At 49.8% G+C, this 11035-nt stretch overlaps 1 protein-coding gene across 1 annotated transcript; it reads right to left on the bottom strand.

The window, feature by feature from the left end:
* Window positions 1-1906: 1906 nt before the first annotated feature.
* LOC149454664 (zinc-binding protein A33-like) lies at window positions 1907-11029 on the bottom strand. Its single transcript, XM_089687219.1, has 6 exons — window positions 10218-11029; window positions 9929-10024; window positions 7902-8135; window positions 6234-6256; window positions 4229-4359; window positions 1907-3456 (listed from the first exon to the last, which is right to left on the bottom strand). Exons 1-6 carry the CDS (start codon window positions 10482-10484, stop codon window positions 2912-2914), a joined length of 1296 nt encoding a protein of 431 aa, XP_089543345.1. The 5' UTR covers window positions 10485-11029; the 3' UTR covers window positions 1907-2911.
* Window positions 11030-11035: the final 6 nt, after the last annotated feature.

Below are 11035 nucleotides of genomic sequence, written 5' to 3'. Positions count from 1 at the left end.
GATGGTTATTAACGAGAGCCTTTAGGAATTGGGTTCTAGTTTAGGACTACACCGAAGTTTAGTGCTAGGGGTTGAACTTGTTTATTATAGGTTGAGGTTCAGGGTTGGTGTAGGGTTTGGACTCTGGTTTAGCGTTAGGATGAGGTTAAGGATTCGCTTTAGTGGTTGGGCTCTGGCTCAGGGTTAGGTTAGTTTTAACGGTTGGGCACTGGTTTAGGCTTAGGTTCAGAGTTACCTTTAGGGGGTGGGCTCTAGTTTAGGGTTAAGTGCAGGATCAGGTTTAGGGGTTGGGCTCTGGTTTAGAGTTAGGTTGAGGTTCAGGGTTGGTGTAGGGTTTGAACTCTGGTTTAGGGTTAGGTTGAGGTTCAGGGTTGGTTTTAAGGTTTGGGTTCTGGTTTAGGTTCAGGGTTTGGGTTCTGGTTAAGGGTTAGGTTGAGGTTCAGGGTTGGTGTAGGGTTTGGACTCTGGTTTAGGGTTAGGTTGAGGTTCAGGGTTGGTGTAGGGTTTGGGTTCTGGTTTAGGTTCAGGGTTGGTGTAGGGTTTGGACTCTGGTTTAGGGTCAGGTTGAGGTTCAGGGTTGGTGTAGGGTTTGGACTCTGGTTTAGGGTCAAGTTGAGGTTCAGGGTTGGTGTAGGGTTTGGTTGAGGTTCAGGGTTGGTGTAGGGGTTGGGTTCTGGTTTAGGGTTATGTCGAGGTTCAGGGTTTGGGTTGGTGTAGGGTTTGGACTCTGGTTTAGGGTTAGGTTGAGGTTCAGGGATGGTTTTAAGGTTTGGGTTCTGGTTTAGGTTCAGGGTTTGGGTTCTGGTTAAGGGTTAGGTTGAGGTTCAGGGTTGGTGTAGGGTTTGGACTCTGGTTTAGGGTTAGGTTGAGGTTCAGGGTTGGTGTAGGGTTTGGGTTCTGGTTTAGGTTCAGGGTTGGTGTAGGGTTTGGACTCTGGTTTAGGGTCAGGTTTAGGTTCAGGGTTGGTGTAGGGTTTGGACTCTGGTTTAGGGTCAAGTTGAGGTTCAGGGTTGGTGTAGGGTTTGGACTCTGGTTTAGGGTCAAGTTGAGGTTCAGGGTTGGTGTAGGGTTTGGTTGAGGTTCAGGGTTGGTGTAGGGTTTGGGTTCTGGTTTAGGGTTAGGTTGAGGTTCAGGGTTGGTGTAGGGGTTGGGTTCTGGTTTAGGGTTATGTCGAGGTTCAGGGTTTGGGTTGGTGTAGGGTTTGGACTCTGGTTTAGGGTTAGGTTGAGGTTCAGGGTTGGTTTTAAGGTTTGGGTTCTGGTTTAGGTTCAGGGTTTGGGTTCTGGTTAAGGGTTAGGTTGAGGTTCAGGGTTGGTGTAGGGTTTGGACTCTGGTTTAGGGTTAGGTTGAGGTTCAGGGTTGGTGTAGGGTTTGGGCTCTGGTTTAGGTTCAGGGTTGGTGTAGGGTTTGGACTCTGGTTTAGGGTCAGGTTGAGGTTCAGGGTTGGTGTAGGGTTTGGACTCTGGTTTAGGGTCAAGTTGAGGTTCAGGGTTGGTGTAGGGTTTGGTTGAGGTTCAGGGTTGGTGTAGGGTTTGGGTTCTGGTTTAGGGTTAGGTTGAGGTTCAGGGTTGGTGTAGGGGTTGGGTTCTGGTTTAGGGTTATGTCGAGGTTCAGGGTTTGGGTTGGTGTAGGGTTTGGACTCTGGTTAAGGGTTAGGTTGAGGTTCAGGGTTAGTTTTAAGGTTTGGGTTCTGGTTTAGGTTGGTGTAAGGTTTGGGCTCTGGTTTAGGGTTAGGTTGAGGTTCAGGGTTGGTGTAGGGTTTGGGTTCTGGTTTAGTGTCAGGTTCAGGAGGCTCAGCTCTGATTACAGGTTAGGGCGATTGTCAGGATTCATTTTAAGGGTCCGGTTCAGGTTGATCTGGTTTCCATGCTATACTGCTGACAAAGTAAAACAATGGTAACAAACATTTCCTTCCAATCAAATGTTTATTGAGAAATTTGCGTGTAAGATAATGACAATGCACAAGCTCCTGTACATGAAGTGTATGTCCCTCTACAAGGCAGGCCGGCACCTTCTATGGTGAAGCAAACTTCAGCCAAGGATGTCACCAGTTCCTAGTGAGTTGACTGGCTGTGTTCTTTGACATCTTACACAAATGCTTCGAATTGACCAGATATGGTAAAAAAAATACATCTCAAAGGGTGACTCCACTTTGGTGTACGTACATTTGTGTCAGTGATCGAGCGTCACCCATATGACCATTATCATTCATGTAACTGTTGACCTAATTTTGCAGTATGTCTCCTCAACATCTCACAAATTTGCCTCCTTTCACCCTGTCTGTTTGGATGTATATATGAATTCCAAGTTCACCGGAGATCATCTCCTCCCCCAACAATTTCACTTTGTGGCCTGGGAAGCACAGGACTGCAAATCTATTCAAAATCTATAACAGAACGAGCAAACGCCGACTGGCCAGCTCCTCAAACATGATGCATGATAGGATTTTGACCTTCAAGAACAGAAGATGATCTGAGGCCCATGTGAAAGACAGTAGGAGGAGCTTGTGAGACACCCTATGAGAGGGTAGGAGGAGCTTCCAACACATTAGAAAAGGGAGCAGTAGCTTGTGACATATCAGAAAAGTGAGGGTGAGCTTGTGAAGTATCAGATAAGTACGAAGGACCTTGCAACAAACCATTTCAGAGTAGTTCGGAGCAGAGTTCCAAACAGCTGGAACCGTACAGTGTAGGATAGAGAGGCGAGCCAGGAAAACCAAGTTAATGGAGGAAAGTTCCTTGAAATGAACACACCGATAGTAGATCAATATGTGCCTGCAGAGGAAGAGGATGAGTGAAAATACTTGGGAGACTGAGAACCTGTTCCTAATAATGATTACTTGTCAAAGGACACTGAAAAGCGATGGAATGGTTCACGAGATTGGTCCCTTGTTTCTGACTTTGACACCGCGTCATGGAATGTGATGAAGGACTTTCAGCGGACCTCCGTTCTTCCCGGAATCATTGAGGCATGGGCAAAAATATGGGAAGATGGTCTCGGAGAAGGAGGTAACGAAGGTGTAGATGTGAGTCATGTCATCAGCATTGTAGAAGGAGAGCACGCCGCCCTCGTAGTCTAGGTATATCCCAACTCGTTGTGGTTTGCTTCTCAAGGTTAGAGCCCGGTAGGGGACATCCAAGGCTTTGAATTCATGCCCGTTCCTCAGCCACAGAATCCAGAAGCCATTCTCAGGGGACAAAGTGATCCCACCTCGTCGGTTAACAGACTCCTTGGCCACACCAAGGTTCCACTTGGTCTTGTTGCAAACATCGATCACCCAGTAATGGCGACCGTTGGTAAAGCCCTCAGTGCCCAGGACGCAACAGCAGTAGTCAAAGCGGCGTGGGTTTTCTGGCAAGGACTGCTTGGTGTCACTGTACCGCACGCTGGTCAGATCTTCGGAGAGGACTAGGTTAAGGTGAGCTGTGGTGGGATCCATAATTATATTCGGTAATGCTAGAAGAAAGTAAAGGGCAAGTTATTGGAAGATCAGGGCAGTCAAGACTAACTGCACTAGCAAACATTTAAAGGATCACCCCACCCAAATCTTTAATTTGTGGTGGATGCTGGAGAGTTAGACAACCGCCTAATGGTTCCTCATATCTCTCTGGGTTCTGTGGTGGTAAGATCTCAGTGCTTGATTTCCTAGTTCTGCACACTTTGGGAGCATAGACAATTTTATAGATTAAAAAACTGGAAGTCCCCATTGATCAACATGAAATTAAAATGTGTCAACCAAATCAATTCATTTTCAAGAAATATCAATTTTGAGACCCAGTGACATCATCATTGAGTCTTTTTGCTGGCCTTTGTAGCAAGATCAAGTTTGGTGGGTAGGCTCCTGTAAATATCACAACACCCTGTCTTCAGTGTTATATGAAAGAACACATCCTTGGCATCCCATTAGACGTGCATGCTCTTCCTTGCTGGCTAGTGGGTGCCGCAAGCTTTAACTGTGCAATGTGTTAACCAGTTGCAGTTGTACACTCCTAAAGTGTATTCAAACAACTGATGAGCAGATTGCACACTGGCCAGCAGGGATGCATGTATAAAGGGATGCCAGGCATGTGTTCTTTTGTATGATGTTTGAGAATGATAGAACAGTGACTGACACCAGCCTTAAAGATCGCCTTCACACATGACAGCGAGCAAACATGATTGATGGCATTGAAAACTAATAGCCATGAGATTGAGGCCAATGACATTACAGATCTCTCCTGCTGCTCACCAGGACTGATGTATGACTTCATATCTTTCCAAGCCGTGTACTGGATCAGATCCTTCACCGCTCCATATCCAAAATCCCGAGGAGTCACCACGTTGTGCGCTGGAAAACCATCTCTGTAACCTCCGTAACATCTGGAGAGAGAGGATCCCATAAAACCCATAATTCAGAGAACACAGACATTCCCAGCACACAAGTCAGCACAGAAGATGACAATTTCTAAAACATTCCCTCTCCCTCTCTAGAGCCAATGTGAATCGGAGCCGATTGCTTGCCGATAGAACTAGAACCGTAGGAAGAGAGCCACACAGACATGGAGGAGCCTACAAACTCCATGTAGAGCACCTGATGGAAATGAAGCCATGACCCCAGCACTGTACAGATGCTTTCCTCTATATGCTATATGTATTTTCAGAGCTGCTCTTTGCTATAGTTGACCTGAGTTTCAGTCCAGAGTTGGTCTCTTAGATTGTAAGCTCCCAGGATCAGGGCCCTCCTAACCCTCTTGTATGGATCTGTATTGTTGCTGTATTGTCTCCCGTTATATTGTAGCGCTCAGCAAACTGTTGGTGCCATAAATCCTGTATAATAATAATAATAATAAGCCCGTGGCCATTTTCCTCACCCCTCCCCTTCCTGACACCAAATCATCCATAGTTTGCCACTGACTGTGCCAGATTCAGGCCTCGCACCTTTTTGTCTCTTTATAGTCCCGTAGATCCACATCTTAGGATTTCCTTTGGTTTGGAAATGCCTTCAACTCCCTTTTTCCTCTAAGCGTAAAGGCTGCTTCCTGCCCTCCCCTCCAGTGCTCTGTGCTGGCAGAGCCGAGTAGCAGACACACCCCTCATAAGAAGAAGGTGAGGGGGAGTGTCTGACTAGGTGTCACTCACCTCCTCCCTAGTCAACCATTGGGTCTTCTCTCCGGCATGTGGCCACCAGCACTTCTGGGTTTCACCCAACACACCAATACTGCAGCCAATCAGAATTCAACTCTCCTGATTGCTGCAGGATTAAATTACAAAGTGACGTGTGACTCAGCGATGGAGCAGAGAGTTGCTACACTTAAGCTGAGCCCCCTGCTGCTGTGCATTACCTGTATCCTTGTGTATTGGGTCCTCTGTGTCAGCTGGCAGCTTGTGTCACCCACTGACCCCAGAGCATCCCGTGTTCCCAGCGACCCCAGAGCATCCCGTCTTCCCAGCGACCCCAGAGCATCCCGCGTCCCCAGAGCATCCCGCGTCCCCAGAGCATCCCGCGTCCCCAGAGCATCCTGTGTTCCCAGTGACCCCAGAGCATCCTGTGTTCCCAGTGACCCCAGAGCATCCTGTGTTCCCAGTGACCCCAGAGCATCCTGTGTTCCCAGTGACCCCAGAGCATCCTGTGTTCCCAGTGACCCCAGAGCATCCTGTGTTCCCAGTGACCCCAGAGCATCCTGTGTTCCCAGTGACCCCAGAACATCCTGTGTTCCCAGTGACCCCAGAACATCCTGTGTTCCCAGTGACCCCAGAACATCCTGTTACCCAATGCCCCCAGTCCATCCTGTGTCATCCAGTGCTTTTAGTGTGCCCTGCACACCCTCATGACACCTATGTCTCCATGCAGCCTCAGGTACCCTCCTCTAATCTCCTGGACGGTCCCTCTCTTGGTGGGTCTGTAACTACAGGTCTGTTACTGAGTGCTGATTGCTGAGTGCGCTGGATCTAACTCTGCGCAGTCAGACACCCTGTAGAAGTGCTGGACGATGGAAGATGTGAGTACAATGTGTCTGTCTGTCTATCTACACCTTTGACTTTATTGGGTCCACTTGGTGAAAGTTGTGTGAGTGACACCATGTGCTGTAATATACATGCAGATCCTGTCCCTGGTGGAGTCCAGAGCCCCAGATGTGAGAGACAATAAATCTAACCTCACAGCACAGAGAATATCAATATACAGTACATCACGTGTGCAGGAGGATCACGTGTGCAGGAGGATCACGTGTGCAGGAGGATCAGCGGATACTCACATGTCCATACAGGACTTGATATCCTGCAAAACAAAAAAAGAAAACACTTATCACTGACTGCATCCTCTCACAGCCCATCCCCAGCATCTCAGGGCACCCGGCACCTGAAACATGTCCTCTGATGCCTAACCTCCTGGGGAAGGCTAGTAGAGACCGGGTACAGCTATGGGTGGAGTATACTCACACTGAGGAATGACACCGGGTACAGCTATGGGTGGAGTATACTCACACTCAGGAAGGAGACCGGGTACAGCTATGGGTGGAGTATACTCACACTGAGGAATGACACCGGGTACAGCTATGGGTGGAGTATACTCACACCCAGGAAGGAGACCGGGTACAGCTATGGGTGGAGTATACTCACACCCAGGAAGGAGACCGGGTACAGCTATGGGTGGAGTATACTCACACCCAGGAAGGAGGCCGGGTACAGCTATGGGTGGAGAATACTCACACCCAGGAAGGAGACCGGGTACAGCTATGGGTGGAGTATACTCACACCCAGGAAGGAGACCGGGTACAGCTATGGGTGGAGTATACTCACACTCAGGAAGGAGACCGGGTACAGCTATGGGTGGAGTATACTCACACCGAGGAAGGAGACCGGGTACAGCTATGGGTGGAGTATACTCACACTGAGGAAGGAGACCCGGTACAGCTATGGGTGGAGTATACTCACACTGAGGAATGACACCGGGTACAGCTATGGGTGGAGTACACTCACACCCAGGAAGGAGACCGGGTACAGCTATGGGTGGAGTACACTCACACCCAGGAAGGAGACCGGGTACAGCTATGGGTGGAGTACACTCACACTCAGGAAGGAGACCGGGTACAGCTATGGGTGGAGTATACTCACACTGAGGAAGGAGACCGGGTACAGCTATGGGTGGAGTATACTCACACTGAGGAAGGAGACCGGGTACAGCTATGGGTGGAGTATACTCACACTGAGGAAGGAGACCGGGTACAGCTATGGGTGGAGTATACTCACACTGAGGAAGGAGACCGGGTACAGCTATGGGTGGAGTATACTCACACTGAGGAAGGAGACCGGGTACAGCTATGGGTGGAGTATACTCACACTGAGGAAGGAGACCGGGTACAGCTATGGGTGGAGTATACTCACACTGAGGAAGGAGACCCGGTACAGCTATGGGTGGAGTACACTCACACCCAGGAAGGAGACTGGGTACAGCTATGGGTGGAGTATACTCACACTCAGGAAGGAGACCGGGTACAGCTATGGGTGGAGTATACTCACACTCAGGAAGGAGACTGGGTACCGTATGGGTGGAGTATACTCTCAGTCAGGAATAAGACAAATTACAGCTATGGGTGGAGTATACTCACACTCAGGAAGGAGACCAGGTACAGCTATGGGTGGAGTATACTCAAAGACAGGAAGGAGGCCAAGTACAGCTATGGGTGGAGTACACTCACACTCAGGAAGGAGACCAGGTACAGCTATGGGTGGAGTATACTCACAGTCAGGAATAAGACAAATTACAGCTATGGGTGGAGTATACTCACACTCAGGAAGGAGACCAGGTACAGCTATGGGTGGAGTATACTCACACTCAGGAAGGAGACCAGGTACAGCTATGGGTGGAGTATACTTAAAGACAGGAAGGAGGCCAAGTACAGCTATGGGTGGAGTATACTCACAGTCAGGAAGGAGACCGAGTCCTGCTCGTACAGCCGTGGTTGGGTGCTGCTGATGGTCTGTAGGATCCCCTGACAGTTCTGTTTGATTTTGCTGAGACTTTCCTCCATCTCGGCCAGGATGAGGTCTCCTTCTTGTTGCAGGTCCCTCAGCAGTCTCTCTTCTCTCTCCCGCAGGAACTGGTGCAGTTTCTCGAACTCCATACTGACATGGTGCTTGGTGCTCAGGAGGTTCCCCTGAAAGACAAACAGGTCACAGGTCACATAGCGTCATGCAGGACTGCCAGCTGGTCTCATATCCTATGTCCTGGTGGACCCATCCTGGTCCAGTCCCACATAGATGGTCCATCGGTGTGTTCCTATCGCACACCATTACCGGAGCCAGCCTTTATTATGAGAGCGCTACAACAACCAAACAACTGGCACTGTGAAGACCATAATTCAAATATGTCGCCATGACACCTTACCATGGTCCTTCTCTACGGCTTCACCCCAGGATACCCATTACAACAAATCTTAGGTCTTTGGAAACCCCTTCCAACCGCAGTTTATTGGGTGGTCTATTGGAGAAGTGCAGCCTACATTGATGGCCAGTGTGGCACGTGTGCATTGTGCCGGTAAGAATGCCACCCTTAGAAATCACTAAAAGGAACATTGGTGTCACGCAGCTGGCTCTGTCACGTGGCAAGAGACCTAGGACTATGCCGGCACCATCACACTGGAGGACATTCAGCCACAACTCAAGCCCAGCCACCTCTGGAGAAGCCCTGGCTGAGATGGGTGTCATACGGGATTTCTGAAGGCAACACAATAAAGTAGAGAATGGATGAAATTGATCTCAGTATTTCTCCATCTATGTATTATTAGGGATATTTATCTTAATTTCCTGTTCCTATATAGAGGAATCGGGACCTCCTTCCTCCTGCCGGTGACCCCTCTAGTGATATAAAGATCTATATAGAGGAATCGGGACCTCCTTCCTCCTGCCGGTGACCCCTCTAGTGATATAAAGATCTATATAGAGGAATCAGGACCTCCTTCCTCCTGCCCTGGGACCCCTCTAGTGATATAAAGATCTATATAGAGGGATCAGGACCTCCTTCCTCCTGCCGGTGACCCCTCTAGTGATATAAGGATCTATATAGAGGAATCGGGACCTCCTTCCTCCTCCTGGTGACCCTGCTAGTGATATAAAGATCTATATAGAGGGATCGGGACCGCCTTCCTCCTGACGGTGACCCCTCTAGTGATATAAAGATCTATATAGAGGAATCGGGACCTCCTTCCTCCTGCCGGTGATCCCTGTAGTGATATAAAGATCTATATAGAGGAATCAGGACCTCCTTCCTCTTGCTGGTGGCCTTTCTAGTGCCTACACAATTCTTGCACTTGGCAGAGCCAGTGTAATGATATTTTTTAGCTGTCGGTAAGGGGCCAGTCTTCCCACTGACCACCAATGCATGGGCCAGTCTTCCCACTGACCACCAATGCATGGGCCAGTCTTCCCACTGACCACCAATGCATGGGCCAGTCTTCCCACTGACCACCAATGCATGGGCCAGTCTTCCCACTGACCACCAATGCATGGGCCAGTCTTCCCACTGACCACCAATGCATGGGCCCAGTCTTCCCACTGACCACCAATGCATGGGCCAGTCTTCCCACTGACCACCAATGCATGGGCCATTCTTCCCACTGACCACCAATGCATGGGCCATTCTTCCCACTGACCACCAATGCATGGGCCATTCTTCCCACTGACCACCAATGCATGGGCCATTCTTCCCACTGACCACCAATGCATGGGCCATTCTTCCCACTGACCACCAATGCATGGGCCATTCTTCCCACTGACCACCAATGTATGGGCCATTTTTGTTCACTGACCCAATGAATTTTTTCTCAGCAGGGGCAGAAACATCTAAAAATGACTTCAAGGGTTTCTCGGGGGTAAAAAGGGTCAGGAAAGGGCTGCCATAGATGGATGGTTGTTCACCCATTTAGATGTTGGAGGACAGAAAACAACGTACCCGGTGCTGGGCGATCATCTGCTCCTGGGCGCACTGCATCTGCTGCAGTTCCTTCAGGCGGGACTCCAGGGGGGCGATAGCGGACATCAACTCCTCCTGTTGGAAAGAGAATAAATAAATACCATTTCTAGGTTACAGGGCGATGGCACGAGGCGGAGCGCAGTCCTCCATACCAATCATCTCTCTTGATATAAAATGTGGAACCTCCTACTCATGTTTGGTGTGAAGTATACATGTAGAGTTATGTCTCTACATACATGTGGGGCGTGTATGGCACACGTAGACTCACCTTGTATCCCCCCACGGCCTCCTGTATGGGGATTAGTGTATGCCCAGGCAGTGGCTCGGCGGACGCTCTGCAGCGGGGGCACAGGAGTCTGCTGTCTTGGGTGGAAAAAAACTGAACCTTTTCGCCGTGATCTGCACACACGTTCCTCTGCCCACCATCTGGGGACTGCACCGGCGGTGGGCGACATTTTGGGCACGATGGGTAAGCCTCCTGCCCCCTCCAAGATCGCTCCAAGCATCCCCTGCACAGGCAGTGCCCACAAGACATGGTGACGGGCTCGCGGGCACATCGTGGCACATGACACAGCTCAGGGAGGGCAGAAGGGGCAATGGAGTGGGGCTGGTGGCCATTGCTGCAGCTTGGGGCTCCTAAGTCAGACTGTCCGGCTCGGCCTCAGACGGTCACACTGACTGTCTCTAGGACTAGGGGGTCTCCAACTGAGCTATCTCTGTGAGCGTCTCTGTGGCTCACACTGTCTCCCGGAACGCTGACTGTCTCTCTGAAGTCTCCCGGAACTCTGACTGTCTCTCTGAACTCTCCCGGAACTCTGACTGTCTCTCTGAACTCTCCCGGAACTCTGACTGTCTCTCTGAACTCTCCGGAACTCTGACTGTCTCTCTATGACTCTGAAGTCTGCAGGAACCCTGACTGTCTCTCTCAAGTCTCCCTCAAGTTCTCTCTAAAGTATCTCTCAAGTCTCCTGGAACTCTGGCTGTCTCTCTGAAGTCTCCCCCAAAACTTTGACTGTCTCTCTACAACTCTGAAGTCTCTCTGAACTCTGACTTACCCTCTCCAGTATCTGAACCACCTGTCTCTCT

This window comes from Staurois parvus, unplaced genomic scaffold (assembly GCF_062004578.1).
Source record: "Staurois parvus isolate SC_StPar_1 unplaced genomic scaffold, SC_StPar_1.0 ptg000421l, whole genome shotgun sequence".
Classification (NCBI taxonomy): Eukaryota; Metazoa; Chordata; class Amphibia; order Anura; family Ranidae; genus Staurois; species Staurois parvus.
The sequence above is the reverse complement of the archived record's forward strand: the minus strand, read 5'-3'. Positions and strand labels throughout refer to the sequence as shown.

Excerpts from the sequence above, each read along its gene's own strand:
- LOC149454664 (XM_089687219.1), bottom strand. The coding sequence starts at position 10,484 with ATGTCTTGTGGGCACTGCCTGTGCAGGGGATGCTTGGAGCGATCTTGG. Across the intron at positions 10,025-10,217 it reads AGGCCGTGGGGGGATACAAG|GAGGAGTTGATGTCCGCTAT; the intron begins GTGAGTCTACGT and ends TCTTTCCAACAG. Across the intron at positions 3,457-4,228 it reads GAAGTCATACATCAGTCCTG|CATTACCGAATATAATTATG; the intron begins GTGAGCAGCAGG and ends ACTTTCTTCTAG.